At 50.9% G+C, this 17,376-nt stretch overlaps 1 protein-coding gene across 4 annotated transcripts; it reads left to right on the top strand.

Moving 5' to 3' along the window:
- The first annotated feature begins 2,140 nt into the window (after positions 1 to 2,140).
- SF3B2 (splicing factor 3b subunit 2) lies at positions 2,141 to 15,818 on the top strand. Of its 4 annotated transcripts, none has more exons than XM_012102152.5 (22): positions 2,141 to 2,298; positions 2,467 to 2,516; positions 2,806 to 2,883; positions 3,982 to 4,230; positions 4,444 to 4,494; positions 5,693 to 5,810; positions 6,119 to 6,219; positions 6,556 to 6,652; positions 6,806 to 6,897; positions 7,421 to 7,636; positions 7,746 to 7,883; positions 8,070 to 8,150; positions 8,335 to 8,562; positions 9,395 to 9,544; positions 10,202 to 10,291; positions 10,404 to 10,511; positions 11,260 to 11,367; positions 11,655 to 11,797; positions 11,890 to 11,991; positions 14,842 to 14,941; positions 15,046 to 15,231; positions 15,568 to 15,818. In XM_012102152.5, the coding sequence occupies exons 1-22, from the start codon at positions 2,166 to 2,168 to the stop codon at positions 15,637 to 15,639; spliced, it is 2,691 nt and encodes an 896-aa protein (XP_011957542.2). In that variant the 5' UTR covers positions 2,141 to 2,165; the 3' UTR covers positions 15,640 to 15,818. The 4 variants fall into 4 exon arrangements, with proteins under 4 accessions (XP_011957542.2, XP_027815065.1, XP_011957541.2 ...); XM_027959264.3 differs by having other exon boundaries at positions 4,447 to 4,494; XM_012102151.5 differs by having other exon boundaries at positions 2,470 to 2,516.
- Positions 15,819 to 17,376: the final 1,558 nt, after the last annotated feature.

Consider the following 17,376-nt stretch of genomic DNA (forward strand, 5'->3'; position numbering starts at 1 on the left):
GCCGTCTGGGCCCGGTGTGGCCAGAATCCTGGAGCTGAGGCAGCCACCCAAAGCTGGGGCTGGAAGGGGCTGGATTCCATTCTAGACCCACACAGATACATAGGTGTTGTGTGAGGGTCCTTACTAAGCAGGAGAAGGGAATGGGGAATCTCAGAGTTAAGAGAACTGCTTGTGATCCATTTGGTCCCTTCGGGATGTCAGTTTCTCTCTGCCCCTGTCTTCCCTTCTGCACAATTGGAAGAGGGTCATATCCTGCCCAGGTCCCAAGGCTGTTATCATCAAATGAACCCCACTGCCTGGCCTGTCCCTTTCTAGCCCTGCTCACACTGCATCCTACCCATCAGCCCTTAGTTTATCCTGCTTCAGAGACCCCCAAGTTCTTCCCTAGCACATACATATGCCTTGGGGCCTCTGGCCTCAGATGACCTGCCAGTGGCTCTCCAGTTACAGTAAGCAGAAAGACATTTCCTTTGCATCAGGAATGGTTCTGCCTGAGTGGGCTGACAAGCTGGAGGGCTGGGGAGCACTGCTCTTCTTTCTTCTGTCCTTTCTGGGTTTGGCATCTCCTCTGGGAGTGTCAGGAGACTGGGATGATGGTAGTGATGAAAAGGGGGAGGGTTTAGGTTTGGGCAGGAGCAAAGAGAATTTCCTGCCAGGGTTAGGTTGCAAGCAACCTTCCTGGCCCAGTCCTTTGTCTATCCTAAACCTCACCTTCCCTGGACCTGACCTCCCATTCTTTTTTCCCTCCTCCCAGGTACTGCTCTGTTGGGGGTGATTCGTGAAATAGAGCATGCTAGAGAGAAGATCTGAGGGATGCGGGTGTGGAGGGAGGGGAGAGGGAATAGAGACCATTTTGAGTTGCCCCGCTCTCTCATCCAACACACATACATGCACACTGGCTGCGACCTGGCTGTCTGTGAGACAGCAGCACTAGAATGGGAACGGGATCTCAGAGCTGGAGGCAGAGGTGGGAAGATGAACTGAACTGACTGATCAGGACAGGGAGAAGCAGAAGGGGGCAAGCAAGGGCCACCTGCCCATCCCTCCCTCAGGGGCACAGGCCGCTGGTGGGGTAGGAGAGCACCAGACAGGGTCTGCTGCGCCAGTAAGCTGGTGGGGATGAGGGAAGAAAAGGTCCTGAGTTTATTTTCTTTCTTTTTCGGCCTTGCGGTGCGGCTTGTGGGATCTTAGTTACCTGACCGCGGATGGAACCCGGGTTTCCCCAGGGAAAGCACTGAGTTCGACCCACTGGACCACCAGGGAATTCCCCTGCGTTTATTTTCAAGACTAAAAAAGGATCCAAATCTTGTCGCTTAAGACTGCTTTTTTTTTTTTTTTTTCCCCCTTTCAGTAATAATTCATTGAGCACTTCTAACGCCAGGTACTGTGAGACCGTAAAAACTCATGTCTTGGGAGTTGTAAGTGCAGAAAAGGGCAAGAAAGATTTCAAAACAAATGGTAGAGGTTTGGCCGCTCCAGAGCAGGAAAGGCGGGAGACAGTTTAACGTAGATGACATTTGAGACGGCCAGGAAGGTGGAAAAAGGGGCTTTAGTGTGGCCCTTCCCCCAGGTCGGCAGCTGGATCTCAGCCCGGAGGGCCGGCTTCGTTCCCGTCTCCGATCTCCTTTCAGCCCATTCATCCATGCCTGGGCCGGGGATGGGCGGGCAGACAATCAGACACTGTTTTATCACAGGCATCGGCGGCAAACTCCCGCTTGGCGCCCACAGCGCGCGACCGCCGGGGGAACGAGTCCCTGGAGAACGTGAGCGTCCAGGCCTCTCAAGTCCAACCAGGGAGTAGCGCCGCAAGGCGGGAGGTCTGCGCTGAGGCCAGTGAGATGCAGAAAGCACGCCCTTCGGGCAGGACCTGCTTTCCCCACAGCCCCGCCCCGGCTCTGGCCTCCAGAGTTCCCCGCGTCGCGGCCGGCCGCGATCCTCCCGGATTTGAATCCGCAGAGATCGTGACCTGTGCACTACAACTCCCAGAAGGCTTCGCGACCAGGCGGCCTAAGGAGCATTGGAGAACGGTAGGGGGTGGGCCCTGATGGGAACTGCCTGGCAACCCTCGAGCGGACGTGGCGTATCGCCCTACCGGAAGTTCCGGGAAGTGGGTCCGGAGGCTGGTCCGAGCTTCCGGGTTGGTCGCGCGCCTTCCTGCGGCTAAGATGGCGGCCGAGCATCCGGAGCCTCCTAAGGGAGAGTTGCAGCTGCCGCCGCCGCCGCCTCCTGGACACTATGGTGCCTGGGCTGCCCAGGAGCTTCAGGCCAAATTAGCAGAGATCGGAGCTCCCATCCAGGGTGAGGAGCATGGGAAGTCAAGGGCAGGAAAGTGCAGGCCTGCGGGGAAGCGGAGCTGGTTACCCCGGAGACCCGGGGGCGGGGGTTAGAGGCTGGCCGCGGTGGCCTGACTTGGGCAGGCTGGCCTGCTCGACCTGACCTACCCCGTTGATCCTGTGCTTTGCTTAGCAGGGAGTCGCGAGGAGCTTGTGGAGCGATTGCAGGCTTACACTCGCCAAGTAAGTGTTGGTGGCGGGACATGAGGATAGGCCGAGCGTTTGCAGGAGGCATTAATGACCCGTTACAACTCGGTCTTCGTTGTTTACGAATCTCGGTACAGCAAGTGGGGTCTTGGCTGCTTCGTATCTGCTGTGTTATAATTGCTTTTGTATATATCGTTTCTTCCCAGAGCCCATTCCGAGCTCTGGCAGACAGTCACTGGGTAAATTTTGTTGAATAGACGAGAGCGAACGCTGTTTCATGCACCAGCTCCTTTTAGACTGCCCTAGATTCTTTTCACTTTCACAGACTGGCATCGTCCTGAATCGTCCCGTTCTGAGAGGTGAAGATGGGGACAAAGCTGCTCCTCCTCCTATGTCAGCACAGGTAAGAAGACTGTCTCACTTGATAAGATTCTTTTCTACTCAGAGTAGCTCCTCCTCTGAGCGTACAGGGGGATACACGTAGCCCACTGGGCAGGGAGGTACACTGATGAAAGAACTGGGAACTCTTCAGTTCTTCCTTCGTCCAGATTCTTACTTCCTTTCTCAGTGTCAGTTCCTCCAAATTTCATGTGTCATTTAAGATTCAGCTTAAATATCTGGAAACCTGACATAATCCTTCCCCAGCTGGAAGTAATCACTCTCTTCTCTGCCCTCCCTGTGCAGAGTTCCCATGTTATTCAATGAGAAATTAGGGCTTACTCTCTGATTTAATTTCATACCTTCTATATTTAATCAGTCATTGGGGCACACTGGGTCTTATTTATTTAAATACTCTCAATTTCCATGTCTTTTCTGATCCAGGATTTGATAGTTTTTCTGTAGAGCAGTGGCCCTGACTTGGGGTCCAGGGACTTCTATGTGTGGCATAAGAAGGTTTTTATTTTTTGAGGGGTTGAGGAGTTTTTCAGAAGGCCTTTAGAGGTGTCCGTGAGTCTCCTGAAATTGTATGTGAAGTCTGTGTTCATGATGTTCTTCTGGGACAGAGTTGACAGCTTTCATCAGTTGGTGGCACAAAGTTAAAATGCTCTTCTTTCGATACTGCCGTAGAGTATTCTTTCTTTTTTCCTTTATGTCTTTGGCTGCTCTGGGTCTTCATTGCTGTGTGCAGGCCCTTTCCAGTTGAAGCGAGCACAGGACTACTGTCTAGTTGTGTTGTGCGGCCATCCCATCGCAGTGGCCTCTGGTTGCGGAGCACGGGCTCCAGGGTATACGGGTTTCAGCAGCTGCAGCACACGCGGCACATGGGCTTAGTTGCCCCGCAGCACGTGGAATCTTCCTAGAGCAGGGCTCGAACCCATGTGCCTTGCGTTGAGCGGATTCTTAAACATTGGACCTTCAGGGAAGCCCTGCATTTTCTTGAATGCAAGAATTGTGCATCATTTGACTTTGAATCCCAGTGCCAGCCTTATATTAGTTCCCCAGCAAATGCCTGCCATTACATAAATGCTTCATAGTTAATGGCCTTTTTTTCCCCCCACAGCTCTCGGGGATTCCCATGCCGCCCCCACCCATGGGTCTCCCTCCTCTACAACCCCCTCCACCACCCCCACCACCCCCACCTGGCCTTGGCCTTGGCTTTCCTATGGCAGTTGGACCCCGCCCGCCAAACTTGGGGCCTCCTCCTCCTCTCCGGGTGGGTGAGCCCGTGGCGCTGTCTGAGGAAGAGCGGCTGAAGCTGGCGCAGCAGCAGGCGGCATTGCTGATGCAGCAGGAGGAGCGTGCCAAGCAGGTAGGGCAGGTGGCAGCCTGAGCCTGGGTCTCACCAGGGTCCTGAAAAGGGAGTAGGGCCTCCAGGGGAGCCGGATCCTGGGGCCAAGGCTTCTGGGAAGGTCTGGACCCAAGTCTTCAGGGCCTCGGCTGGAAGAGCAGACCAGGAAGCAGAGCTGTGGTAGACTGGCCGGTGGGGTGTGGGTACTGGAATGAGCTCGTTTTCTTTCTTAAGCAGGGAGATCATTCACTGAAGGAACATGAGCTTTTGGAGCAGCAGAAGCGGGTAATGCCTCCCTCTTCCTAACCTTTGACCTCCATGGTCTAATCCATCGTCTGTCACTTCTAGTGCTTACTGTCTAAAATTAGCCGTGCCATTCAGGTTTCCCATGGAGATTACCTCATCCTCATCTAAATTCCATTATCTCCCAAATAATTCTTTCTTTCACATAGCCAAGGAATTGGTAATCTGTGGACTATAGCCTGTTTTTGTATGGCCTGTGATGTAAGGATGGTTTTTATATATTTGAAGGGTTGTTTCGGGGAGATGGGGGAAAGGAATTTACAACAGTCTACAAACAACCCAGAAAGCCTAAAATATTTACTGACTGGCCCATTACAGAAGAAATTTCCTGACCCCTACTGGGCTTTCCCAATGGCTCAGTGGGTAAAGAGTCTGCCTGCAGGAGACAGGAGATGTGGGTTTAATCCCTGGGTTGGGAAGATCCCCTGGAGAAGGAAATGGCAACCCACTCCAGTATTCTTGCTTGAAAAATCCCATGGACCAGAGGAGCCTGGCAGGCTATAGCCCATGGAGACATGACTGAGCAACTAAGCACTCAGGCATGCACGATCCCTACTAGTCTTACGTGATATCATTTTAGGTACACTGGAGAGGATTCTGGGCTAATTTAGTCATTTGTATCAGATTTAGTTCAAATGTGGTGTGTTTAAGTTAGGGAATGATACATAAGATCCTCAGTTACTGAGATGCATTGTATTAGTTGTCACCAACTAGCTTATTTAGGAGTATTAGGAGATAAACATTGACAGGAACAAACATGGAGATATCTACAGGGTGTTGTCTTTGCCTATATTGTGGTAGATCTTGAGGAGTCAGTATAAGAAAATAATTTATTGTTCTTAGAAATAACTTTATCTTTTGGGAAGAAAAATCTTGTTAAAAAAATAGGCAGTGTTTACTAAATATTAAAAAAAAAAAAATATTAGGAACCAGCGTTTTCTTTGGGTTTTTCTTCGTGTCATTTCCAAGAGTTTTCTTTTGTTTTGAGAGGGCTCCTTCATTTAGATCAAGAGTGTGGAAGCATGGGGGTGGCAAGGATATCAGAGTGCTGGTAGTACCTGATTAATCTGTGCTGGTACCTGATTAATCTGGTAACCTGGCTGAAAGGCTGCATTTGCTGGGGGCTGCCTGCCCTGTGGATTTCCAGAGCTGTGTCCCCAGCTCCTACTTCCTCTCGTAGGCAGCTGTGCTACTGGAGCAGGAACGACAGCAGGAGATTGCCAAGATGGGCACCCCTGTCCCTCGGCCCCCACAAGACATGGGCCAGATTGGTGTTCGCACGCCTCTGGGTCCTCGAGGTAAGATCCTAGAAAGAAGGGAAGGGCAAGGAAGGTGATGGAATTTTTTAACTTCAGTATGAATCACAAAAAAGTGCACGTGTTGTAAGTGTACAGTTCAGTGAATTTTCACAAACTGAACACACCTATACTGCTAGCACTTGGTCCAAGAAACAAGATTATTAGCACCCCAGAAGTCCTCCTTGCTCCCTTCTAGCCCCTCCTCCCCTCCCAAGAGTAACCATTACCCTGGCTCTGAAGCAAGGAAGTAAGTTTTAAAATGTGTGACTTATCTCTTCTGACATTAGATGTTTTTTCCCTCCTCTCAGTGGCTGCTCCAGTGGGCCCTACTCCCACTGTTCTGCCTATGGGGGCCCCCGTTCCTCGGCCTCGTGGTCCCCCACCACCCCCTGGAGATGAGAACAGAGAGGTGAGATTGCAGGGTTCTTCCTGGGAACAGGAGAGTGTTTTAGAAGAGGACTCGAGAGAAGATGGGAGAACTTGTGGGGGTGGGGCTGGTTGGTGGAGGGGATCCATATTTACTTAAAACACACTTAGGTAGGGCAGGAAGTCGGTCGAGTCTGGCAGACATTTCTAGGGTGGGGTTTGGGGTTCACTCTGAGGGATGCTAAGGTGTAGTTGAATCCACTTGGTGTCCACTGTCGATGTTCCCAACGCCTGGCCAGCAGCCTTTCAAGTCCAAGAAGTAGAAGTCGAGAAAAAAGGACCCTGTGGTCACCCCCTCTTCCTGGCTTGTCTTTGGCAGATGGATGACCCCTCTGTGGGCCCTAAGATCCCCCAGGCTTTGGAAAAAATCCTGCAGCTGAAGGAGAGCCGCCAGGAAGAGATGAACTCTCAGCAGGGTGAGTCCTAAGGGCTATAAGGACGGAGCCTGCAGAGCTGGGCCTGAGTCTGCCTTCCGCCTCCCTCCCCCGAGGAGGATTCAAGAGAGAAACTGGCCCTGGGGACAGAGGGGTTACCGTGAAGAGGCTGATGGCCATCTTCCTCCCTTACAGAGGAAGAGGAAATGGAAACAGACACTCGCTCGTCCCTGGGCCACTCAGCATCAGAGACTGAGGAGGACACGATGTCTGTATCCAAGAAGGAGGTATGGGGGGAGCTGGATCGGGAAGGGATGTTGGAGAGAGGGTTTGGCCAGTAAAAGAATCCTGTCTCAGATCTTCAATAGTTAGTAGCTGCTAGGACTTCCTCGTGATCCAGCGGTTAAGACTGTGCTTCCACTGCAGAGGGCACGGTTTGCTCCCTGGTTGGGAAACTAAGATTCCACATGCTGTACAGTGAGGCCAAAAAAAAAGTTAGTAGCTGCTGTCTCCTGCCAGGTCCTTGTCCAGAGCACCTTACAGATATATATTTTTTTATTCAGTTGGCCTAAATCCTTTGAGTTCTGAGTGTGATGCATGCCTCTATTTTAGAACTGAAGTAACTGAGATTCAGAGAGGTACAGTACTTTACTCAGAGACACCCAGTTTGAGAGGGGCTGAACTTTGTGGTCTGACTTCAAGGCCTCTTTTTGCAGTTGCTTGGGGAAAATTGGGTGAGGTGATCAGGGGTTGGGAGGCAGGCATGGTGCTTTGAATCTCTGACCTAGTCTATTTACTGTGTTTTGGCAGAAAAATCGGAAGCGCCGGAACCGAAAGAAGAAGAAAAAGCCCCAGCGGGTGCGGGCGGCGTCCTCTGAGAGCTCTGGGGACCGAGACAAAGAGTCTGGCCGCTCTCGGGGCTCGGAATCCCCAGCGGCCGACGTGGAAATTGAGTACGTGACTGAAGAGCCTGAGATTTATGAGCCCAACTTCATCTTCTTCAAGAGGATTTTTGAGGCTTTCAAGGTACAAGGAGCAGCGCACTCGGAAGGGGCACTGCTGAGCCGGGGCGGGGTGAGGGGGTGTCTTTTCAGAACCAGCTTCAGCTGGAGTTCCAAGCTGTCTGTCTGCTTAGCTCACCGATGACGTGAAAAAGGAGAAGGAGAAGGAGCCAGAGAAACTTGACAAAATGGAGAACTCTGCGGTGCCCAAGAAGAAGGGCTTTGAGGAGGAGCACAAGGACAGTGACGATGACAGCAGCGATGATGAACAGGTGAGGCCACGCCCCTTGTCGGGGAAACAAGGGCTCTGGGGGCAAGTGGCTGAGATGCATCCTTCAAGGGACCGTGGCGACCTCTTGCAGGGGAGAAGTCCTTTGGTAGCTTAAGTTTCAGAGTAAGCTGGGACGTTTCATGTCACCTAAGAGTCCCGATCACAAGAGAGGATTGTTCTGCTCTAGGAAAAGAAGCCGGAAGCCCCCAAACTGTCCAAGAAGAAGCTGCGCCGAATGAACCGCTTCACCGTGGCTGAGCTCAAGCAGGTGAGGGCTGAGAGGCTGAGGTGCTCCCGCAGGCCCTGGAGCCCAGGAGCTCCGGGAACCTCCAGGGTATGGGGAGGAGGGCTTTGAAGGAGGCCCAGGATGGGCCCTCTAGAGGAAGAGAAGGCAGGGCAGCTTTAGGTCTGAGAAGCTCAGACTTTGCAGAGGGCTGCTGTTGTATCTCCAGCTTGTGGCTCGGCCCGATGTCGTCGAGATGCACGATGTGACCGCACAGGACCCCAAGCTCTTGGTTCACCTCAAGGCCACGCGGAATTCCGTGCCTGTGCCACGCCACTGGTGTTTCAAGCGCAAGTATCTACAGGGCAAACGAGGCATTGAGAAGCCCCCCTTTGAGCTGCCTGACTTCATCAAACGCACAGGCATCCAGGAGATGCGGGAGGCCCTGCAGGAGAAGGTGAGGGCCTGGCTGGCGCTCAGAGCTGCGGTGGGGGATCCACTCCTTAGCTGCCGCCTGCTTCAGAATTGTATCTGGCTCCCCAAACCCCCCTCCATGTTAACTGTCTGATTGTTGATCCTTTAGTTTGGAAGTCAGCACTGCATAGGACGCATGGGGCTGGGAGGGCAGGAGGGGAAGGACAGCTCCTGAAGGCAGACCTCACCTCTCTGCTCAGCTGGCTCCCTGCCCCCGCTGAGACTGCTGGTTCCTTGCGGCTCTGTTTGCCCCTTTGTCTCCCCGTCCTCCTGCCTGCCTGCGCTTTGCAAGCTCTGTTTGAGCCGCACACCGTGACTCCTTCCTCTGCAGGTTGCTTTTGGCTGTTTGTAGCTCTCTGCCTGCTGTGTGAACTGATGCCCTTGAGGCTAGAAATGTATGCTGATTGTTTAACTTCCTAAATTCAAAAATTTTGATTAAATACTCTGGTTAGGTCATTAGAGTGTTTTTGTGTGTAGTGCGCAGATTCAGGAGGTACCAAAGTATGTGGTGCAAAGCGTGCCTCCGAGGTAGACTCTTGTCACCTACTTTTCTGCAGAGGCAACTGATGAGGTCAATCTCTTGATCAGATGGCTTTCAAAATATTTAACATACATAGCTGAGGGTGATTTCGTATGTTACATGTTTTGTTCAGTGTGGATCACATTTTGAGGGACTTGAGCAGGAAGGATTTTGGTGGCTTCTGTGATGAGATAAATGAGGTTTCCCTCTGTCTCTTGGGAGTAGGGATTTGGGCCTGTCAAGAGTTGAACTTGGTGCATACCTTTTATGGTGTGTCTTCTGCCATTCTCCACAGGAAGAACAGAAAACCATGAAGTCAAAAATGCGAGAGAAGGTTCGGCCCAAGATGGGAAAGATCGACATTGACTACCAGAAACTGCACGACGCCTTCTTCAAGTGGCAGACCAAGCCAAAGCTGACCATCCATGGGGACCTGTACTATGAGGTTCGGGGGTGGGGCGGGGAGGCAACATTGGGCCTTCGGTCATGGCTGTGTCACTCTGGGTCAGAAGGGCTCTGGAAGCAGGTACGGTGGCCCCTCCCCTCAGCCTTCACATTGTCCATCAACTCCCTTTGGATGGGATGGAATTTGGAATAAGGTGGTCCTCTGAAGGAGATAGGCAGATCATGTTTTTGAGGTGATCGTTGTTGATGGTGGGTGTTTTGGGAATAGAGAGGCCAAAGGCGGGTGCTTTTTAGATACGCTTCGTATTAGGGTAGGAAAAACTTTTTTTTTTCTTTCTGAGCCTTAGCATATTCATCGCCGTGATATCTTGGAAATTTTGAGGTGGAAGGACCTTGGATCTTCTCAGGTGTCTTCATTTAGCAGATGAGAAAGCCAGTCCTTGAACTTAATGTTCTCATAGTGGGTTAATGACTGCGCTGGGAGTCTTGCCTTTCCCCCTCCTTCCTGGCCTTTATTCCTTTCCCTACTGTAGCCAGAGAAAGAACTGATGAGAGTCAGTGGGAATGGCAGCCCCCACTGGGACTGTGTGTCTGATGTGGATTGGGACTTCTCCCCTTTGTTCCCATGTCCTCTTGCAATTGACCTCCCCGCATGTGTCTGGAGTCCACAGTACTGCATGCTTGGGTTTTTCCTCAGGGGAAGGAGTTTGAGACGCGGCTGAAGGAGAAGAAGCCAGGAGATCTGTCTGATGAGCTGAGGATTTCCTTGGGGATGCCAGTAGGACCAGTGAGTGCCAGTTACCCGACTGGGAAAGAAGAGAAGGGGCTGCTAATTGAGGCGGGAGGGAGACAAAAGGATACGGCTGGGCAGATGGTATCCTGTGCTCTTTCTCCTGCAGAATGCCCACAAGGTCCCTCCCCCATGGCTGATTGCCATGCAGCGATATGGACCACCCCCATCGTACCCCAACCTGAAAATCCCGGGGCTGAACTCGCCTATCCCTGAGGTGAGTCCTCTCCTTGCTTTCATTCTTAGCTGGCTCTACATTTTCACTAGAGGATGACTTTTTTCTTCTCATTCTATAATGTGGTGGTGTTTTTATTTAAAGGAGTAATTTTTTTTTAAACCCTGAGATATTTGTCATAAAATGCATAAAATGTCTAACCAGAATTGATAAGTACAAAGAAGAAAACACCATCCACATTTCACCAATCAAATTTAATATGTGGTGAATGTGTTCCCAGATATCTCTGTGATATACACATGGATAGACAAAATTTTATCTGAAGAATAGTGTTAAACTTACCGTTATTTTACAATAATAAAACAGTAAATAAGGAAAAAAATGAACAAAGTCATTAAAGTGAAGACAAAAGAAGTAATTGTTAAACTTCAGATAAAATTTTCTGTTCCTTAACAGAAACAGATTCTAAAAGCTTGCCAAAGTTAGGAAAAATCAGTAAGAAGTTGGAGCCGTGGGTTTTAAAGTACCTTTTTTCAGTTTCAGAGTGTGACTACAAAGGCTGAAAGTATTAGCATTTTTTCTGCTTCCCACCTCCCATCCTGTTACCTTCGATTTTTGTTGTTTGCTAATTTTGCTTTGTAATGCTTTAAAATATTTGATTTTTCTCTGCAGTTATAATCTCCAGAGTTCCCAAATGTTAATTCTGTACTTTGGGGCATGACTTTTCTCTCGGGCATCAGTGTTTCTTGGAGCCCAGGCATGGAAGTGATTTGCATTTCCTGTCTTGCAGAGCTGTTCCTTTGGGTACCATGCTGGTGGCTGGGGCAAACCCCCAGTAGATGAGACCGGGAAACCCCTCTATGGGGATGTGTTTGGAACCAATGCTGCTGAATTCCAGGTATGGGCCGTGACTGGCAAGCTTGGTCTTACTTTAGGTCATGAAGTTCAGAGATAGTTGGTTTCTAGCTTCATTATTAGAGAGCTATGTGTTCTGAAGTTCAAAGTCTGAGAAAGGGGCATACGTTTCCCTGAGATGTAACTCAAGCTCTCCACTAGACTAGGTGCTCTCTCTGGGTAGGGATTATTATCTGTCTGTTTACTCTTAAATCTCTCCCTTTTACAGCCACTTGACACAGGATACATGTATAGTAAACATTCATTGAATGAATGAGTGGTGTTTTTCAGACCAAGACTGAGGAAGAAGAGATTGATCGGACCCCTTGGGGGGAGCTAGAGCCATCTGATGAAGAGTCTTCAGAAGAAGAGGAAGAGGAGGAAAGTGATGAAGATAAGCCAGATGAGACTGGCTTCATTACCCCTGCAGACAGGTGGGGGAAGCAAGAGAGTCTGCCTCTTCGCAGTGGTTTGTTTGTGTGTGGGGACCTTGTCTCTACTCCAGAGCTTGTATCTCTCTCCACAGTGGCCTCATCACTCCTGGAGGGTTCTCATCAGTGCCAGCCGGAATGGAGACCCCCGAACTCATTGAATTGAGGAAGAAGAAGATTGAGGAGGCGATGGACGGGTGAGGGTACCAGGCAGGGCTGAGAGGGGAGGGTTTTCTAGGTAGACGGGCTGACTTTTGTTCCTCCCGCCTCCCATGTCCACACCCCACCACACACTAGCCTTGTACTTTTTTTTAACAATTAGTGAACACCAGCTCTGTACCAGGCACTGCTCTAGGCACGGGGGGATCAGCAGTTGAAAAAAGAAAAAGTCAGGTGAGGTAAACAAGTTGTCAGAGAACAAGACAGTTTCAGATGGGATCGGACATGTAGCGGAAGGAGGCTGAATAATGGGGTGTAGAGGGCTTTGGGTGGTGGGGAAACGTTTGGGAAGGCCCACGAGGAGGAGGTATTTGGGTTAAGAGCTGGAGCAGAAGGAATTGCAAGAGCAATTGGACGAACACTGGAGACATTCAAATGTTCAAATAATGTGCGATTCTTATGATTGAAATTTCTCTAAAAGATAATTGAGATAATTGACCATTTTAAACAAAAATAATAACCATGTAGTAGCCTGCCTTTTTGCAAGCTACAGGGTTCTAGGTTGGCAATATTTTCTTCTTTCTTTGCTTTAAAGATGTTGCCCCAGTGTCGTCTTTCCGGCATTGTTTCTGCCAGGAAATCTGTCATCATCCTTCCATTGTTCCTCTGTGCGTTTGTGTCCTTTTCCTCTGGCTGCTTTCAAGATTCTCTTTTTATCGCTGTTTGGAACAGTTTATGACGTGCATTAGTTTTCTTTGGGTTTGTTTCTTCCTTTTAATAGTTTGATAGTTTCTTTTCTTATTTTCTTTTCCATTTTCTTTTTGGCCTTGCCTCGAGGTTTGGGGAATTAGATCCCTAACCAGGCACTGAACCTGAGTCCTGGGCCCCAGAAAGCACAGAGTCCTCACCACTAGACCTCCAGGGAATTCCCGTCTTTGGATTTCTTTACTTGGGGCTTGTTACACATCTTGAATCTGTGCTGTTATAGTTTTTATTAATTTTAGAAAAATTCTGGCCATTATTTCTCTAATTATTTTTTCTGTTTCTTTCTCTTTCTCCTCTCCTTTGGGAACTCCAGTTGTACATCTGCTAGATTTCTTGAAGTTGTCCTGCTGCTCACTGATGACTCTGTTTATTTAAAATTTTTCTCGTTTCTTTTTGTATTTCATTTTAGAAATTTTTCTATTCTTGTGTCTTCAAGTTGGCTAGTATTTTTTTCTATTTCTAATCTGACATTAATCCCGTCCAGTGTAGTTTTCATCTCTAGCCGTGTGATTTGGGTCTTTTTATACCTCCTGTGTCTTTTCTTTGACTTTTGAACGTATGGAATCCAGTTATGCTAATATGTGAAAAATATTTATCTATTTAGCTGCGCCAGCTCTTAGTTGTGGCACATGAGATTTTCATTGGGGCGTGTGGATCTTTAGTTGTGGTATGCAAATTCTTCAATGCGGGTAAGTGGGAGCTAGTTCCTTGACCAAGGGTGGAACTGGACCTCCTGCCTTGGGAGGGCAGAGTCTTAGCCACTGGACCACCAGGGAAGTGTCCTGTTATAATAACATTTTAAGGTACTGGCTTGCTGTTGGTAACATCTGTGCCAGTTCTGGGTTGGTTTAAATGAACTGATTGTTTTCCTTGGTAAGAATTGTATTTTCATGCCTCTTTGTCTTTCTGATAATTTTTTACTGAGGTTGTGAAATGTGCCTTGTCAGGTTAAGGTTCCTATAAATCCTTAATTTCGTTCAGGGTTGTTACAGTTACGGTGCTTGGAAATAGTTTGATCCTTTCAGGTCCTGCTCTTCAGGTTCCTTAGGCAGGACTGAAGCAGTGCTCAGTTCTCCACTGCTAAGGCACGAGGCCCTGTACTCTGCCCTGTATCCTGTTGATCAGGCCCTGCTCCCAGACCTGAGGGAAGAGCAGGCATGTATGTAACTGCCAGTGCCTTCGGGTGGTTCTTTCTCTGGCCTTGGTACTTTCCTCCCACACAGTCCTCGCCTGAGAACTGAGGACTGGAGGGGGTTCTCTGTAGGTCTCTTGAGTTTTCAAGTCTCTGCTTTTTCTTTTTAGGTTCTCTGTCCTGTGATCTCTAGTCGCCTCTATTTCCCTGCGCTTCCAGCTTCACCCCTTCAACTCCTGGAGTCCTCGGGGCTCTACAAGGAGCTCCCCCTCCTTGTCCTGTAGCCTGGAGACTCTCAGTGCAGTAGGAATCACCTCACTTGTTTCCTGTCTCTCAGGAATCCCTCTCCTTTGTTGCTCATGTCCAGTGACTTAAAAACCACTGTTTCATGTACTTTGTCCCGTTTTTGATTGCTTCAGGTAGGAAGGTAAATCTGGTCGTGGTCCTATACTCCTTGTCCAGAAGCAGAAGTCTCAAGTTTTGTATATTCAAGGAAGAAAAAGAAAGGGTACTGGGGCTAGGACCTAATGAGAAGGATTAAATAAGGGGCCTGATTATGAAACTTTTAGGTCACGGGGACGAGTTTGGGTTTATTCAAATAATGATTAGGAGCCACAGAGGATTTGGGGCAGAGGAGTGACAGGATCTGAAATCTCTTTTTACGGCTGGCTGCTTAGTGAGGATGGATTTCCACCTCTTCCGGGGAAGTGGTGGGGAGGAAGTCATGGTCTGGGTTGATACTGGTATATTTGCTCTTGTTTTTTGAGTAGAATTCTTGAAATAGGTGACACTTTTTCATCTCATTTATCTCCATGATCTGTAGAGGCAGCTCGGACATTATTTTTCCCCTGGGTGTCTTGGAATCTCTCGGGGGAGCTCAGTGGAGCTCAGTGAGGGCGCTGCCCTTGTTCCTTTTGTTGTCCCTTCTCGAGACCCTTTCGTCCTTTCTTTTTGGGGTTGACCCCCTTGTTTGCCTCCTTGTCCTTCACAGAAGTGAGACGCCTCAGCTGTTCACTGTGTTGCCGGAGAAGAGAACGGCCACTGTAGGGGGCGCCATGATGGGCTCAACCCACATCTATGACATGTCCACGGTGAGCACTTGGAGGACAGTGCTTCAGGGGGCTGGGAGCGTGGGCAGGAGCTCCAGCTTCCGAGCCTTGCTTTGGAGAAGACAGTGCTCTGACTTCTTTTCCAGGTTATGAGTCGGAAGGGCCCGGCCCCGGAGCTGCAGGGTGTGGAAGTGGCCCTGGCACCTGAAGAGTTGGAGCTGGATCCCATGGCCATGACCCAGAAGTATGAGGAGCACGTGCGGGAGCAGCAGGCACAAGTGGAGAAAGAAGACTTCAGTGACATGGTGGCTGAGCATGCTGCCAAGCAGAAGGTGGGCGCTCACTCGGGGCTGGCTGTGTGAGAGCCATGGACCAGGGCTGCCTTTCCCCGTGGGGTGGTGCCCTCTAGTGGTGAGAGGAAGGGAGGACACAGTGGCTGCTGCCCTGAGCTTCCTGGGTGCTGGGAACCTTCGGAATCCTCTGGTGGGGTGCCCTCTTTAAGGTCGATGAAGCTGAGACACAGGGAGGGGAAGGAACTCGTCTGAGTCTGAGGATTCCAGTTTCTAGACTTTTCCCACAGACGTATGTGGCCACATCAGGCTGCCCACCCTTGTTTGGGGAATCAGCGGGTTGTTTAACCTGTTGTGACCTGTTTTTCTTTCCTACAGCAAAAGAAACGGAAAGCTCAGCCTCAGGACAGCCGTGGCGGCAGCAAGAAATATAAGGAGTTCAAATTTTAAGTCCCCGTCTTACACCTGGCCTTCTTTAAGGCCCTTTGCTTGGACATCTGGGCTGCTTGATACTTGGGCACGAAGAACCAGCTCTCCTGCTATTCCCAAGGCCTTGTCGTTTTCATGTTCTTATTTTAGACCTGTTTTGTAAATAAAGCTGTTTCCCAAGGAAAGAGATGAATATGTAACACTCCTGGTCCTCCCTCTTTTAGTCCCCTCCCTCCCGCAAAAGGATGAAAACAGCCATTTTCTGTGGCCTAAAGTGGTCCAGTATCTGGGGGCGGGCACCTAGAGAAGATGTTACAGTTGAGACTGGTGATGAAGCTAAAGCCACTCTGAGACTTTTTTTTTTTAACCACTGCCCGCTTTTGTAGGAAGGCTCTGGAGGAAGGACCTCCAGGTCTGGTTTGACCTTACTAGTGTGTCCTTGGGGACTAAAAATAGCCAGCTTAGTGCCCAGCTGGGCTGAGGAAGTGCAGTGGGCTTGGGAAGTAGGCCAGGTCAGGCCTTCCTAACAGACCTTGTGGCCGAGTCCAGGTCCTCACCTGGAGAGAACGCAGCTCAAATCCTCTAGATTGTCCTGAGTCCATATGAGCCCCTGGGTGATTTCATCAACCATCTCTAGGTTTTGGAGGTGGGGGTGTGGTTGGGGGCTGCTTTCCTAGGCTCTAGTCCCCTGTGTCCCTGGAAGTCTTTCTGACAGGCTGGACTGGGTTGGTCCCATGGGTCCCACCGGCAGTTGCCAAGCACTGGGGAGAGAAGTCACACAGTGCTGCTGTACCACTCATGCTGGTGTTAAGCACCATCTGAGGAGCTGCCATGCGGGAGGCTTCCAGATGCTTCCTGGAGCGGGGAGTGTGGGTGACTCCAGGGAGGATAAGGCAGTTGAGTAAGACCTCAGAAGGAATAGGATTGTAGAAATATAGTAAGTGATGAGGCAGAAAAACAGTCAAAGTATAAGAAATTGAGGGCAGAGATGGGGACTTGGGACTCTAATGGTTCTTTAGGAGGGGGACATCGTGGTCAGAAAATAAAGGCTTAGCTTTAGAATTCACCCGTGCCAAACGGCTTTTTGGATTCTAGGTCTGAGCCCCTGCCCACACTGGGGAGAAGCGGCGGAAACTGCCTGGCCCAGCGGCGTCCAGTAGACCACTGGGTCCCCATGGCGCCCTTTGCTGGTCGTGGCGAAGAAGCCCCCCGGGGCCGCAGAGCGGGCGCCAAGTCGGCGGTCGGAAAGCGGGTTTGGGCGTGCGGCGGGTCGGGCCTCAGGTCTACAGACCGGAGGGGGCCAAGGCGCGCTCCCGCGGCAGCCCTCTCCGGGCCGGGACCGCGCCCCGGAAAAGCGGAGTTTCCGCTTGGCTCTGCTGCCACCGCGGAAAAGGAGAGGGGAGAGAAACGGGCGGCGAGGTTCAGCGGGCTGCCGCCGGGCCGCGAATTTGAGGAGAGGACCAGGCGGAGGGCGCCTAGCCGCCGACCCCCTCCCCCGAGGAGCGAGGGGCGCGCGCGCCCACAGGCCCGCCCGGGGCGCGCGCCCGAGCGCGGCCCCGCCCCCGGGCGCTGGGTGGGGCGGGCGCGGGCCGGGGCTCCCCGCCCCCTCCCCGGACACGCCCACCCAGTGTCTCGGCGGCGCGAGCCGCAACAGGCAGCGGCGGGCGAGCGCGAGGACCGCGCGCCGCGAGGCCCCGCGCGTGCGTGCAGCTCGCGCTCGCGCGCTCGAGCGGGCGGGCTGAGCAGACGAATCGAGCC

The sequence above is a fragment of the Ovis aries genome, chromosome 21 (assembly GCF_016772045.2).
Source record: "Ovis aries strain OAR_USU_Benz2616 breed Rambouillet chromosome 21, ARS-UI_Ramb_v3.0, whole genome shotgun sequence".
NCBI lineage: Eukaryota > Metazoa > Chordata > Mammalia > Artiodactyla > Bovidae > Ovis > Ovis aries.

Coding starts and splice junctions, on each gene's coding strand:
- SF3B2 (XM_012102152.5), top strand. CDS start 2,166: ATGGCGGCCGAGCATCCGGAGCCTCCTAAGGGAGAGTTGCAGCTGCCG. Junction 2,517..2,805: donor TGCAGGCTTACACTCGCCAA/GTAAGTGTTGGT, acceptor TCACTTTCACAG/ACTGGCATCGTCCTGAATCG. Junction 5,811..6,118: donor CACGCCTCTGGGTCCTCGAG/GTAAGATCCTAG, acceptor CCCTCCTCTCAG/TGGCTGCTCCAGTGGGCCCT.